Source organism: Juglans microcarpa x Juglans regia, chromosome 3D, assembly GCF_004785595.1.
Source record: "Juglans microcarpa x Juglans regia isolate MS1-56 chromosome 3D, Jm3101_v1.0, whole genome shotgun sequence".
NCBI lineage: Eukaryota > Viridiplantae > Streptophyta > Magnoliopsida > Fagales > Juglandaceae > Juglans > Juglans microcarpa x Juglans regia.
The window spans coordinates 22,870,862-22,885,909 of record NC_054598.1 but is presented as its reverse complement, the minus strand read 5'-3'; the positions used below and the strand labels follow the sequence as shown (position 1 = coordinate 22,885,909).

The 15,048-nt window shown below is 33.4% G+C and overlaps 2 protein-coding genes and 1 long non-coding RNA gene across 6 annotated transcripts; 1 reads left to right on the top strand and 2 right to left on the bottom strand.

The window, feature by feature from the left end:
- Positions 1-2,482: 2,482 nt before the first annotated feature.
- Positions 2,483-4,453, bottom strand: LOC121256260 (E3 ubiquitin-protein ligase AIRP2-like). 2 transcript variants are annotated; one of them, XM_041156986.1, is made up of 5 exons: positions 4,142-4,453; positions 3,591-3,753; positions 3,414-3,480; positions 3,061-3,295; positions 2,483-2,962 (listed from the first exon to the last, which is right to left on the bottom strand). In XM_041156986.1, the coding sequence occupies exons 1-5, from the start codon at positions 4,228-4,230 to the stop codon at positions 2,752-2,754; spliced, it is 765 nt and encodes a 254-aa protein (XP_041012920.1). In that variant the 5' UTR covers positions 4,231-4,453; the 3' UTR covers positions 2,483-2,751. The 2 variants fall into 2 exon arrangements, with proteins under 2 accessions (XP_041012920.1, XP_041012921.1); XM_041156987.1 differs by having other exon boundaries at positions 3,591-3,769; positions 4,142-4,443.
- Positions 4,454-6,615: 2,162 nt separating this feature from the next.
- Positions 6,616-12,477, bottom strand: LOC121254928 (probable LRR receptor-like serine/threonine-protein kinase At1g67720). 3 transcript variants are annotated; one of them, XM_041155171.1, is made up of 15 exons: positions 12,355-12,477; positions 11,060-11,597; positions 10,428-10,939; positions 10,112-10,241; positions 9,548-9,619; positions 9,397-9,465; positions 9,226-9,297; positions 8,978-9,046; positions 8,644-8,819; positions 8,304-8,557; positions 8,060-8,186; positions 7,887-7,952; positions 7,620-7,806; positions 7,397-7,529; positions 6,616-7,141 (listed from the first exon to the last, which is right to left on the bottom strand). In XM_041155171.1, exons 1-15 carry the CDS (start codon positions 12,404-12,406, stop codon positions 6,782-6,784), a joined length of 2,817 nt encoding a protein of 938 aa, XP_041011105.1. In that variant the 5' UTR covers positions 12,407-12,477; the 3' UTR covers positions 6,616-6,781. The 3 variants fall into 3 exon arrangements, 2 of the variants coding, with proteins under 2 accessions (XP_041011105.1, XP_041011104.1); XM_041155170.1 differs by lacking the exon at positions 12,355-12,477 and adding an exon at positions 11,799-12,320; XR_005938747.1 differs by lacking the exon at positions 12,355-12,477 and adding an exon at positions 11,799-12,325 and having other exon boundaries at positions 7,028-7,141; positions 7,640-7,806.
- On the top strand, positions 7,019-9,755 carry LOC121254929. The gene is made up of 2 exons (XR_005938748.1): positions 7,019-7,155; positions 9,431-9,755. It is a non-coding gene; the product is annotated as an uncharacterized LOC121254929 (long non-coding RNA).
- Positions 12,478-15,048: the final 2,571 nt, after the last annotated feature.

The following is a 15,048-nucleotide window of genomic DNA, read 5'->3' as shown; positions in this document are numbered from 1 at the left end:
CAAAACGGAGGACGGACAGAACAGGTTCTTACTGTTGCATATCAATTTGCAACTTTGACTGATGGGTGCTCAGCAACTACAAGTGCCAACTCATGGATAATGGCCCATAATGGAATTCTGCAGAAAATCGGAAGATATTCCGAATTGACACATCTATGACATGATCTCATATCCCGATTTGTCTTCAATTATATTTATTGGTGCTGGATATTTTAAAGTTTCTATTCATTTAAATGATAGATATATAAAATTAGAATAGTGCAATATATTATTGTAGAGTGTATAAGCGTCGTATAATTATTTTAAAAAAAATAATATTTATTATTAAAAAAAATTATATAGATCTCGTATATATTTACCTTTTTTTTTTTAAAATGATTACGCAGTACTTATACACTCATAACTACAATAATCATTTCTCTAAAAAAAAAAAAAAAAAAGCCGACGTGGTCTTACTAACATGGTGGCAACGCCAACCATTATTATAAAAAAGGAAAATATCATATAGACAGTTAAAAGGAAACCAAAAAAAGCTGGGATGATACTCCAAAGGTAGAACTTTTTATTTTTTAAATTTCTCACCATAATCAGAGTAAGGATGATCGGAGATGAAAAATGAAAAATTTCAAAACCACTTAAATGATTTTATATTTTTCGTTTTAATTTTGTATTTTTATCTTTTTAATAATGTTTGACCTGGCCATGTGGCAAGGCCACGTCAGAGTACAAGGGGCAGCCAAACATTTCCCAAAGAGGAATCAGGTAGGAATGGCAGCCTAGCCTAATTGAAGAAAGAATAATTTTTTTATATTTTGTCTCTTCATTTGACCGTTCATAAATTTATTTATTTTTAAATTTTTTTTTATTTATTGATTAAAAAAATAACTATTAATATATTAATATTTTTTTATTTTTTAAAAATATTAAAAACTATTAAAAAAAATTATGAATAAAAAACTAAAAAATTAAATTTTGTCTAAGGACATGCCCAACAGTCACTGCTAAGCAGCACCCTAATAGCACTCTTGTAGAAATCCCAATTGGAAAAGTTCTATAGTTTTCTCTCAGCATCAAGGAAAAGTCGTGCACTACTGCTGTTGTTTGAAGCTTTCCATACTTGTCTGCCCTGTTCAGGGAAGCAGTTTCACATAAGCAAGCTATGTAACAAAGCAAGCTATGTAACAAAATCATATGGGAATCATAAGGAGCTTGAATAACTGAAAGTGAAACTCTATCCAAGAGTGTGATTCAACTAGAAGAAAGGTCAGAGGCACACAAGGAGTCTCCCAATTCTAATTAATGTCATCCCCATAGAATCCGTTTCAGATAACTTTTCTATGCCAATCCCATTCTGGCCGTGACCATTGCCCATTAATAATCTTTAACATTGACAGGAAGTAGTTCCATGTTTCTTGAACATGAAATGAGATAATCTAATATAAGAGAGAAATAATTAAATTTCTAGGAAGCCGATGACTAGGTATTAGCCAAAACAAGCATCGAACAGCTGTCCTCTAAACACTACTTATCCCAAAAAAATGAAAAGGGGAAAAAAATCAGTAATTCCTAAACACCGTTTTTGGTTCTCTCTTTTTGCTGGAAGACACCAACAACAGAAATCCATTATAACAACCTGACTACAACATTGGACCTGTGTCTCACAAGGAGAAATACAATTAGACCTAAACCTTTTTTTTTTTTTTTTTTTTTTTTGATAGGTGAAATAAAAGTACACTGGAAATATACAAAGAAAACACCTAGTTACAAATTAAAAGCCAGAAGAATTAGGCCTAAAACATTGATATACTTTATGCCAAAACATAATTCTAATAAACAAATCAGTAGTGTCTTGGGATATCACTCCCTTCAAGGTCCAAGATTCAACACCCCATGAGTGTAAACAATCATTTGGAGCCACACCCCCTGGTGAAAAGCCAATGCTTTAACCAGTTTCGTGTAGGAAAACTTCCGAAGGTGCAGTGCACGGGACCAGAGTTTACATGAGTGGATCAGAAGGGTCCTGCTTTTTAGAGGTTCCCCAACATCAAAACAAATAAATAAATAAGTAGCTTTGAGAATGCACTCATCTCCACAAATTTTTGGATGACGAGGAATTCGGAAATCGAGCAAACACAACATGTCTTCTACCCAGTTAAACCCCAGATTAATGTAATGTGCCCACATCACACGGATCAGGTAAATCATCAGCAGCTTTTAAGCAATGGGATGTGAAGTGGCCCCTAGAAATTGTTTACACCCAAGGTTCTAACCTTGCCCCAAGACCAAGGCCCTTTCCACTTGAGCCAACCCCTAAGGTTTAGCCTCCATCTCCACAAATTAAAGGCAGATCATAAGATTTATAAGATCAAATAGCACAAAAGAGCTAACCACGCAGGAACATATCAAGAAAAACTTCTGAACATGTATCCCATAGCCTTCTCTCTTCAGAGTCATAACTGTTCAAAGAGCAAAATACCAGACCTTTTCCTGATAATATGCACCTTTTCATGTGCATTTTTTTCCTCAAATATTTCAGATTACTAAAATAAACTGCAATTCCAAATACAATAAATTTACAATTAATCAGAGGAGTGCTTTCCACTGATGTTCATAATGGTGAAACAAGCAAAATGCAGAACTTGCTATTCTGTGTAAGAATCCCAGAGAATTCCCTTACCAGACTCTTTCCACAATTGAAGGTCGGCCTTTTCTGTCTGTAGCATGTACATTGCTCATTTTATTTACTTTGAATCAAATCAGATATTCATAATACACTACAAAAAGGGCATCTGGATAATCTTTTGGCAGGCTGTTAATGTAAAGGTAGAAACGCAACAGGTCCTCCCTGGAAACCATTTCGGCATCAACAACATCGTCACCACATGTGAGCACCCATAAGTCTTCTGATTTGACTCTCTTTAGGTTACCCCGACAAAAAGGGCAGGACTCTGATTTTGTGTTCCTGCAAATTTGGAAAGAACACCATAAGAGTAAATCACAGTTATCTATTATTCACAACATTAGTGCACTAGGAAAAAGAGATGCAACATTAGTAGTTACCAATTGCGATAACATTTGATGCACATTGCATGGCAGCAATTAGGCAGGACCATTTTGGTGCAAGGCTCCAAGCAAATCCCACATTCGTCTTCTCTCTCCAAATCGACATTGGCAAGTCTTCCATCTCCTTCCACCCTCTTTTTGCCAGAAGTTTCAATGCCAAGATTCCCTTCTTTGGTAACTTTCAACTCCTCCAAGCTACCATGGAGCCTTCGAAGGGATGGCAATATAACAGCTACAATTTGGTTTCCATTGAACATGAGTATGTATTCATAAACCGTAAAAAAGTGGGACATTGTTAACTTTTTTCCTCGTAAGAATATAAGAAAATAATAAGTAGGTAACTCACATACCATAAAAGTCTCTAATTGTCGCCTTCCTTCCGTGCGTTGATATATTTGGTCTACCATCTGCATAAACCTACATAATAGAAGAGGGTAACCAAAAATTTCATGCTCAAATTACTTAAAACAACAGCTGAAAACTCTGTTAAAAACAGCTACAACAGGCCAAAAAATAGAGGAACCAACCTTGTATACAAGTATGTGGAACAGATTTAGATATCTGGGTAGTAGACATGTGCAAGAACAATCCATCCACTGTAGCAAAAACAGAAAGAGGGGAGCGAAGTGATTATACACCAATTTCATTTGAAGATGCGCACCACCCTTGGCTCTTGGTATTGCAGCAGCCCTAAACACCCAGAATCCTAAATTTAGACAAAAGTATATCAAATAAAGCAATCTAGCTTTACATTTCAACCTAATCACCCACTCATAAATTATCTGAACCAGAGGAATTATAGGTAGGTACCAAGCATGAAAAAGTCCCATTCAGTGGACCCTTTTGGTTTTCCTTGTAAAATTCCCAGACGAAGCAGATAAGTTAACGCTCAAATGGGTTCTACTTCTTTTTATTTTTCTTTTGCCCTCAATTAGCGCGAGCAAGCTAAACAATTTACCATATATTGAGCATCAAAAGTTGAAAGCTTAGTATACAAACTGGTACATGAAAAGGAACTGGAGTCGAAAATACAATCACAACAACTGAAAGGGAAAAGAAAAAAACAAACTAAACTCACAAAGAATTAGCATGCTGTATATCAGCCTCCAAGACTTTGAGCGAGTCCTGGTAAGACGACCCGGCAAGCTGGTAATACATCATCTCCATCTCTTACCACTGTTTCTTCACAGAGACAGAAGCATACAAAAAGCAAAGACCTTCGCCTCAGAATTGATGTCAAGCACCTATCTTTCTTTCTTTATCTCCCAGAATCTTTTGGGAAAGTAAAATACCTTCTCCGAACCTAATCTCCACCAAAAGACAAACACAAAAGCTAGAGAAAGATGTGTGTATCCAACTTTCTTTTTTATCTTTTTCTGAATTAAGGGCGGCTCTGCGTATGCTTTGGTTTTGCTTTGTTCTTTTATGGTCAGAGAAATCATACGTGTGGGAATGGGTTTTCTTGTCTGATAAGATAGTGATGATAAGCATGTATACAATGCCAGTCTCTGTTTTTTTTTTTTTTTTTTTTTTTGATACCCCACGTCAAGTCATTGCTATCATTCATCTTGCTTTTGTGGTTGGGTTTTTTTCTTTTCTTTTAATATTGTCAATTTGCTCTTTCTCTATTGCTTTGCTTATAATTAATTAATTATTCTGCAGAATTTTAATAATATTCGATCAGAAATGTCAAATCCTACTGATTATTATTAAAGAAATAATATTTACAGAGTTCATAAATACTGTATAATTATTTTAAAAAAAATAAATATAAGATTTAGATAAAAATTAATTTTTTAATAATAAATTTTATTCTTTTTCAAAATAATTATATAATATTTATATACTCTAACATTATTCAAAAATTACTTTTTCAAAGGCTTCCATTTAAAGTTGTAATTATCTCTATACCTAATTCAAGTATTGTTTAGGTGACAGGCAGATAGGTTGTTGATACGAGGAAATCCCTTATATTGGGGTCAAATCGAGTGTGCAATTTTATTTTATATAAAATATATCTTACTTGTACAAGTCATATTATTGTTTTCTAAATGCATTTTAAAGATCTAATTTAGTTAAGGATTAATTACATAATTGATCCTTCAATTTTTATCCATTTTAAAAAAATAATAATAATTAGGTTTATTGTTTTTGCAGGACCATGAATCTTTAGAAATTAATATTCGAGTCTCTTGTCATCTCTTGTTATATCCGCTAGCGAAATAAGTTGTCACGTATCAATTGATCAAGAGGTCATCTCAAAAAAAAAAAAAAAAAATTGATCAAGAGTTAACACATGACATTTCAATTCCATATCTATCACCTAATTATTAAAAAAAAAAACATAAAAATAGTTTTTAGAGGCCAATAATTATTATATTAAAAAATAATAAATATTTAAAATAAAAGTAATAAAATATTAGCAAAAATAAATTAAAAAAAAAAAAGGTAAAACAGATTCGGCTTTCCACCCATCTACAAATGAGATTTGAGAGATTGATCTTATATAGTTAAGGAATAATATTAGATATAATCATGAATTATACAAGCGATCACACTCTTTTGAAAAAGAATAGAGTCTATCATTAAAAAAGTAGTAGATTCTATTCTTTTTTAAAAGTAGTTTGCAACGCTTGACATTTTATAACTATAATATCATTTCTCATAATTAAGATATGTCTTTTCTTTTCGAAAAATTCTATTTGTAGTCATTTTTTCATACTTTTTACGCGCTTCATTAATATAATTAGTTGCGTCTTTTTTTTTAATATTAACTAATTTGATCAATCACATTAATAAAATACATAAAAGTGATTATATATAACAAAATTCTTATAGTTATGTCCATTCGTTTATAGTCTAAATTAATAACTAAATAATGCTGGTAGGGTAGTACAGCTATATCCAACTAAAACTAGTTCATAGTCGCGCTAATAACTATAAACCTAATGCTTTTTTTAATGCCAAAAAGAAGCGTTGAAATCGCTGAAGGGAAGGTTTGGGCCCATCCAAAACACAGAAACGAGGAGTTGGGTGCAGCTCTACACCACTAGTCTACTACTGGACCACAAGCCAAGCCTCTTCACACCTACCCCAATTGAATTGATGAGACAATCCAGAAAGAGCTTAACAATTGTGAAGGGGGTGTTAGTTAATACCAGCAAATCTAATTAAATTTATGAGAAAATACATATAATCCTCTCCAAGTACTTGTTTTCCACTTAAAAAAGAAAAAAAAAATTACACATAAAAATTCTCAAAAATACAAAATATCCCTTTAAATTAAATTAAAAAAAAAAAAGCCAACTATAATAATTTGGAATATTTTGTTTTTTTTTTTCACCAGTCTTTTTTATATCTTTTTTTTATTTCACAAACAATGGAGGATTCATAAAATTTATTACATTTTTTATGACCAATGTTATTTTGACGCACTATATACAAAGTGTTTTTGGTCCTTCTCTGCAGTCAAGTCAAATTTTATAAGATTTTCCATCACTAACATATATGCATGGAAACATGAGGGAAGAAAGGAAAGAGAATACCAAGATGTTCATCCAAAACCCTTGATACATCAATCACCTAAAACCTTTGATACATAATTCTATGAGGGTAAAAGGATTACAGTTTGATAAGAGATGATGAAGAACAGAACAAAACCGTGTTGTCAATCTAGGCAGAAGCAAAATCATTTGTTAAAGATGATATAGATTACATGTTACACTGATTGTATATTCTCGAGGTGGGGTGCTGCTGCAAGATTATCTTGCTGATGGAACCTTTGATAAGTCGGGCTCTCGATCTCAAGAAAACTTGTCAGCAAAGTTTTTCTTGAAGTTTGTGCCTTGGAACTACCTGGTGACACGATCTTTTGGTTGCCTTCAGTCCCCTTCTCAATCTTGATAGCATCCTGTATGGCCAAAATGATTTCCTGCATCCTTGGCCTGGAAACCCCTTGTTGTTCAACACATTGGATGGCAACTTCAGCAATCCTCCAAACGGACTCGATCTTGACATTCCCTACCAGGAAAGGGTCTATGACACTAATAATATCCCCCTTACGAATCAAAGACCTTGCCTGCAAAACAACAGGTTTAATTTACTATCATTTAGAGCAAAATTTTGAGTGACAAAACATTGATATTGAATTTCCATTTTTAGTACTTCACCTGCAAGATGCAGTTTTTGTAAAGTTTCTGATATATGTCAATATGTTCAATCACAATATTAGTCTCTGGATTTTCGGTATATTTATTTTAGATTCATTCCTACCACAGCCCATTCCTTAAATGTCCACAACTCTAAAATGAAGGATATTTTGCAAATTGCATACCCAGTGAACAATGTTTATTTCAGGACCATATACTTCTGGGGAAATAGGCTTTCTTCCAGAGATCAATTCCAAGAGAACAACCCCAAAACTGTAAACATCACTCTTTTCAGTCAACTGCTGATTTGCATAGTACCTGGAAGAGAGGATATGCATTAATAGCTAAGATCATTCAGGAGGAAACATGTAATTGATTATGCATACATTCTAAGTATTTATGGCTTACTCAGGATCCAGGTAGCCAACTGTTCCTCGTGCCACACTTGATATATGGGTTAAATCTTCTTCAGCTTGCCTTGAAAGTCCAAAGTCTGACACTTTTGCTCTCATATTGATGTCTAGGAGAATATTGCTTGTTTTTACATCTCGGTGAATGATGCTTGGGTTGCATCCAGTGTGCAAGTACTCGAGACCTACAAACATCTGAACTTTCTTTTTTACTGTAAACTTGAAATGAAATGTGCATGAACTAGCAGTAAGTTCCACATCAAACCTTTAGCTGCATCTTCAGCTATATAAAGACGAGCAAGCCAGTCTAAGCGATTCTGGTTTGCAGAATCTGTCAACAAATTTAGGATCTTTTTAACAAATCATTTAGCAGCAGCTGAGAAGAATGACAGATGAATAGAAAGAATATTTCTATGAAGCAAGAGTACAAGAGGTGACCATGTATGCGATCCCGCAAGGTTCCATTGTGCATATACTCATATACCAAAATACATTGATGTTCTTCTTCACAGTATCCAATTAATGGAACCAAATTTCTATGGTGAATTCTTGACAAGAGGGCTACCTGCAAGTATGTTGCCTTGTAAATGAACTTGTATTCATGAAAACTTTTGCAATCATCGTTTGATAGTATATCCAAAAGTATGATTGTTGGAACTATTTATCTATTATCTGACACTACCTCGGTCACAAATTGCTGGTTTCCATGGCTGGTCAGATCTGCCATGATCTTAACTGCCACCTCTTTTCCGTCTTTCATTTTCCCATAAAAGACAGATCCAAAGCTTCCTTTGCCAATTTTCTTTGAAAAGTTTTGGGTAGCTTCTTCTAGTTCAGAGAGTGCAATATAGTAAGTTATGCCGTCATCCACTAAATGCGCTCCACGGGCAATTGAATATGTGGTTGAAGGTTTGGTGCTGCTACGCTTAGAATCACCTGATGAACACAAAATAAATGCTGAACTAAGGAAATCTGCACACCCTCACATGGACAATACATATGGAATTTATAAGCATACAAACCTTTTGCAATATCGCTTTTCTTTTGATATGTCTTTCTTCGAAAACTTCGCATAAATAATAAACTTCCTAAGAAGAGAACTGACAGAATTACAAGCACTCCAATCGAAATTCCAAGTATCAGCTTAAAATGCTTCTTGTTCTGTTCCCCTTTATGCAGTTTGGGATTATCTCCATATCTGCAAGAGAAAGCTGTGCAGCTATTAATGAATTCCCTGTGCTTGCTTATTTGGGACCCTCATATTTAAAATATCCCCGTTGGTACTTTCTTTCCGAGTTTCAAATACTCCTAGTTTTCTTTTCCACAATTGACGGCCAAACATAGAAGCATACTTACTGAAAATCGACTCTCCCACTTAAGAGTCCTCGTGGTATTTCCCCAGTAAAAGAGTTGTTTTGTATGAACCTAGCATATATAGATTTCAAAAGTTACTGAAAATGCACATTTATTAGGGCAATCTTGCTGATAATAAATCATGGCAGGTTAAAGCCATTTCCTGAAAATGATCCCCCTAGAATGAAGTGAATTGTGAATGTTTCTAGCTCAATAGCAGAACTTTAAAAAAGAACCATATGGCTACATACACTTCTTGTAAGTTTGGCAAAGTGCCAAGGGAAGAAGGTAGTGGACCACTCAATTGGTTGTTCTCTAGATGCCTGCATATTCACCAATAATAAAATAGGGGAAAAAATCACTGAGATAAATGGTGTGATCATTTTAAATTTGTATAATTAAAGTTTGAACTGAAGGCTTACAGAATCTTTAAATTGATAAGATTACTTATGTCAGGGAGTGGACCTGTGAGGGAATTACCATCCAACCACCTAAGAAAAAGAAAGCGATCAGAGCAGAAGAAATCAATTGTTCAAGTAGAGCAAGTTCATTGAAAAGCAGATTTGCACTTACAACTCTGTCAAGGCCTCCATGTTGTTGAGCTCTAATGGGATTTCACCCTGCACATTCTTTCTTGATAGGCCACTGTACAACATGTGAGAGATTCCCTCCATAATTCAGCTCTTTAAATAAGTCACAATGTTTATTCTTTATATGTAACTTAGCTTTGCTACATATAACCTTAACTCTTATTTTCATCTATGAAAATGGTTTACATGGATTCATCTATTGCACTGCCATTACAAGTTTGTCCGGTAATTAACAACATCTTCCATTAAAACCTAAAACAAGTGACTTTTTTGGATGCATCAGTTGGCAACTGACTTATCGCTGCTATTGTTCAGAGGTGAGTTAGTTGACTGATCCTGGTGTTTTGAGTTGTTGGATATGACATTAAGTACATTGTTGGTAAAATGGCTTAATGACATTATACTGATCAAAATATAGGTTCAGAGTGTTACTGTTAGAATTCCATTGAAGATACTTGGGTTTTCATATTGTATAGCATATATGGACTGATCACAGCATACTAAATATTGAATCAGAATTGTCAGTAAGAAAGTATGGAGAATTTACATTTTTGTAATTCTCGGTGGAGGGGTTAAGCTACAGGCTACCCATTCCCACTGAGTTGGGACACAAGGATCACCTTCATTTGTCCAAATGCTTTCAGAAGACATGGAGCGAAGGGCATTGGCAACAATCACTACCAATTGAAAATAAAAAAACACAAATAATGATCAGCTCATTTTGGTCATGATATTGTAAGTCACTCACGATACGACCAAATTACAGCTACATAGTGCTAACTGCTAAAAGTTCATAATGTAATTAATTAATTAATGGCTAGAAGGATTTCTTGCAACAAAGTAAACTGAGATCAGGGACTTACAGTCTTGTCCTTCAGTCTTTGAATCAATCTTTACGTATTTACTAATTTCCATTGCATTAAGAAGCGGTCCTCGAGTTGAATCCCGGGTCTTAAAGAAGGCAAATGACAGAACGAAATCTAGAGTCACATTCATGTAGCTGGGTTCATAAAGAGTATAGCTCCCATTGGCATTCTCAGCAATATTCACCACTGCATTGCTGTAGTCTTGTGTGTAAGGTTCCGCCAATTTAAACTTCCGAGTTTCATTGGCACCTAAGTCTTCAATTTCAGCAAAGTATGCATAAGCGCGAGCATTGGCAGGGAAATCGTCTAAATTTAATCTGTAGCTGAGCTTCCCTTTGGTGCCAACAACAGCTGTTTGCATCAATTTTTCAGGTGGGTACTCTCTTGTTCTTATGTCTACATTCTTCGATGTACTTATTCTCTCTGTCCCCGGGGCCACACCTACAAGAAAGTTTTGCCTTTTAACCAGATCGGACTCCCAAATTCTGTCATAGGGATCATCTGGGTACCTGAGTAAAAGGAAAATTAGTAAATTCTTTTTGCACAAAAACTAGCTGATGAAAAGTTATAATTTTAGTCTAGTTGTTCCTCAAACTTCAAAAGTTAATGAGCACTTGAAGGGAGTTTACCTTAGGGGATCTTCACTTGGGGCACCAAAGTTCAATCTAGCTGCAACTTCCAAGAAGAAATTGTCTTCGAAATCAGTGGCGTACATTGAAAGGTTGAAGGGACGCAGCTCAAGTGTAGATATGAATGGAGAACCAGTTGTTGCACAGCATATGCACACATTGATGGAATCAGAGGGTGCCCTGATGACAGCTTCCTTCACATATATTCTTGAAGCATCCAAAATCGATACAGTTGACCACTTGGTTGCGTCCAAGTACAACTGAAACTGGGGATATGTTTCTTCATTAGCCCGGCTGCCATACTGAAACGTTGCACGAACTAGATACCGCCTTCTTTCTTGGGTCATTAAAGTGTAGCAGTACTTCTTGCCGTCTATGGGAAACTCTCGCCGCCTTTGATACTGTACTAGGTTTCCTCTTGGATTTTCTACTTCCGCTGATTTTCCACGGCTCATGAATCCCATGTCTGATGTCCATGGCAACCCAGTACTACGGTCAGTGTAATTACTCGTGCCTCCACAGTCTAGACTGACGAATTCTGCAGAGTTGAATCAGTTTTTTTGCACAGATTTAGATCCTGCCATGGCCAAGCTCATAACAAAGTTGCAGATTCTAGACCAATCATAATTACTAACCGTGATGCATTCAATTTACATGAAATACATTAAAGAGTCCCATTTCAGAAATTTGTGACAATCACTACATTGAATACTTTAGTTTTGGTTAAGGAAGAACATACCTTCAACTTGGCACACAGCAGATAATAGAAACAAAGGAAATATCACCAGGAAATAAGGAAATGAACCCATTGAAGAAGAAGATCAGGGAAGACAACCCAATCCCTTTGATATTTTCTTTTTCTTTCCCTAAAATCTCAGTGATTGAGTACTACAAACAAAACCACTGTTTTTTCGTCTCGACCATCTTTCTTTCACTTACCTTTTACTTTAGTGATTGATGATCAACTTCCTCATTGTTCATTCACGCTTATCTTTTTTTGAAATTTGGAATCTTCTTTTCCCAAGAAGAAAAAAAAAAAAAGAGGTCTCAACTTGTTTATGTCAGTTTCACCTTTTGGAAAAGACTCTGACACAAGCTCTAGCTGCTAAAAAGTGCAGACAAATCAATTTTGAAGTCATTCATTACTCTTTCTTGGCTATATATTTTACATGATTTATAAATATGAGGAACTGCTTCTGATAAAATATAATCTCATAGGCCGTGCATTAATGCAGATTCATAATTTTTTTTATGCTCATGGTAATGAAATATGCAAGAAAAAATACAGTCTTTATCATCAGAAATCTGAGGAAAGGGTAACACATGCAAGCTGCACAGAAATGACATTATTTAGGTGGTGGGAATCTAGAACGTAAAAAAGCAATATGTGATATCAATGCACGTTGGACAAGGACCAGAAAGAGAACCTAGGCCATGCAAAAGAAAGAAAAAGAAATATCATTATCGGCATTAAAAATGATAGTTACAGTTATAAGTACGCAAGCACTATATAATTATTTAAAAAAAAATAAATAAATATAAGATATATATAAAAAAATTAATTTTTTAATAATAAATTTTATTTTTTTTAAAAATTACTGTAGAATATACCATTACTCTAGGAGAGAATGTAGGCATTTAATAAAATGCTTTTGCTTTGATTTGCTTTCTGCTTTTGCTTACGACAAGATCTTTTTTTTATTGTCCCTTTGGACCAACTTGTCCTCGACTTTAAAGCCGAGAAGTGTGCAGATGATGCCACTTTATAGCTGGACTCAGCACAGGTGGTTGGTCCCCATCTAAATCTCCCGTGCAGAATAACCCAATACTCAATTCAATTATATTCACCATCATCCATTTAAGAATATTATGATTTTCCTTTTAATTTTCCAATCCCCTTTAAAGATTTGCTAGATTACAAGAACAGAAAATAGCATTCTTTTTTTATCGTTTAGCCCCGAAATGAGACAGAAAAAAATATGAGTGGAGTTTCATAATGCAATATGTTTTTGCAATCATGCAATAATACTTCAAGCTTGGGAGTACAAATAATCATGATAAGTGAATCTCAAGTTCATATTGTTAGAGATTTTGGTTTCTGTTCATCTCAAGGAAAAAAAAAAAAAAAAAAAAGTATGGTCAAGTCACATGACCCCTCCTCAGGCTCAAAATAGAGATACAAAGGCCATGGCAACCCAAGTCAAATGGATAGGTGACGTTGGGGGGCCATATTTGATGCCCAACGGGACTATATATCTTGTCTTGCTTAAGATCCCAAGAGTAATCACACGGCAGAGTTTTCATCCATTTGAAATTTTGACCATGTGTTTCTTGAACACGTGGCATGCTTATGTTTTTTTAAAGAAAATATATGTAAAGTTTTTAGTTTTTTTTTTTTTTTCAAAAAATACCTCAAATTCAGTTTGGATGAAAACTCTATCCTTCATCAAATTGCCTCACCTATATTTTGTTGATACTTTTAAATGAAGTTTATCTAACATCCATCCAACTGTGACATATTTAAAAAGAGTTAGTCTATATATAATCTCTATTTTAAAGACTGTTCGTACAAATTCTTACAGTTATGTTTAAAAAAAATTTAAAATTATAATAATATCTTTTTTAAAATTATACTTTTTTTTCTTTTACTCACATTCATCAATAAAACTATACATATAATCTTTCATTCTAAATAAAATTTTTCATTTAAAAAACTATTCTCCCTTTTTTTTTTTTTTGGAATAATTTTTTCGCAGAGTATTCATGATTTCCCACTTGTGAATCCCAATAATGACCCTTGACTCTTGAGTACAATTTGGTCTTTGATCGGTCAAAAAGCCAATTCGAGTCGAAAAATCGAACCAAATTGAGTAAAACCATTGTCGGCCCGTAGTTTACGGGCCGTACAAAACAATTTATCAAGTAAAACCAAATTGAAGGCCTTTTGAAAAGGTCCATATGCAAAAAAATAAAAAAAAAATCCATAAATAACTATTAATTATAATAAAAATTTTATGTTTTGTGCATTTCACTCATATAATTAGCTGCATCATTTTATTTAATATAAAATAATTATTTTAACTAATCATATCAGTAAAATATATCACAAAAATATATATATATATATATATTTATATATGTAAAAGAACATAACTCTAATTACGAAGGTGGTTCCTAAGACGGCCCTACACGCTCTAAACGTAGCAATTTCGTACGTGCAAACCATTCTTTTTATTGATAATGCTAATGCAAAAGTTAAAAGCAACCGCGTGCATTGGGGACCATTTTTTGTTTTGCTCCCTCTTACAGGATTCTTATTGAATTAGTTAAAAGTTAAATTTAATGAGTATTTAATTATTAGAAAGTAAAATATACTCACATTAGATTAGTTAAATTCTAAATATTTAAAATTTAGTTACAGTGACTTTTAAAAGTTTTTTTAAATTTAAAAGTTACTGTACATACATCAAATATATATTTTATTAATTATTTCTCTCTCTCTTTCTTTCTATCACATATTTTATCACAATTGATATATTAATTTGAGTTAGTGATATATTAATTTAATAAGAATATGATTATTAATTAATATATAATAGATAGAATAGTAAAATATGATAAATTAAATTAAATTAATAATTAAAAAAATTAAATATTTTTGAAATTATTAATTATTCATTACTATATAATGAATAAATGTATAATTTAATGTAGAGATTTGATGTGAATAACTAAAATCAAATTTATCTTATATTATTTTATTATTATATAATGAAAAATAGCTATTCCAATATGAAGATTTATCTGAATGGAATAGCTAAAAGTTAAATTTATCTTACATTCATAAAAAATATCCTTTAACTTTGGATAATCCAATGAGAGTGTTCTAATTATCCATACAAAATTGCATGCATTGTTAGTAAGCAAATTAAGTTAAATAAAAAATAAATGTTTTTGCATATTATATAAAAATAAATTTATAAATTAAA

Bases quoted from the DNA above. Each gene is read 5' to 3' on its own strand.
- LOC121256260 (XM_041156986.1), bottom strand. From the start codon at position 4,230: ATGGAGATGATGTATTACCAGCTTGCCGGGTCGTCTTACCAGGACTCG. The intron at 3,481-3,590 runs GTTGGTTCCTCT...TCTATTATGTAG, and splicing joins TCCACATACTTGTATACAAG to GTTTATGCAGATGGTAGACC. The intron at 2,963-3,060 runs GTAACTACTAAT...CCAAATTTGCAG, and splicing joins ATCAAATGTTATCGCAATTG to GAACACAAAATCAGAGTCCT.
- LOC121254928 (XM_041155170.1), bottom strand. From the start codon at position 11,868: ATGGGTTCATTTCCTTATTTCCTGGTGATATTTCCTTTGTTTCTATTA. The intron at 10,242-10,427 runs GTAAGTCCCTGA...TTCAATTGGTAG, and splicing joins AAAGACTGAAGGACAAGACT to TGATTGTTGCCAATGCCCTT. The intron at 9,047-9,225 runs GTATGTAGCCAT...TATATATGCTAG, and splicing joins TTGCCAAACTTACAAGAAGT to GTTCATACAAAACAACTCTT.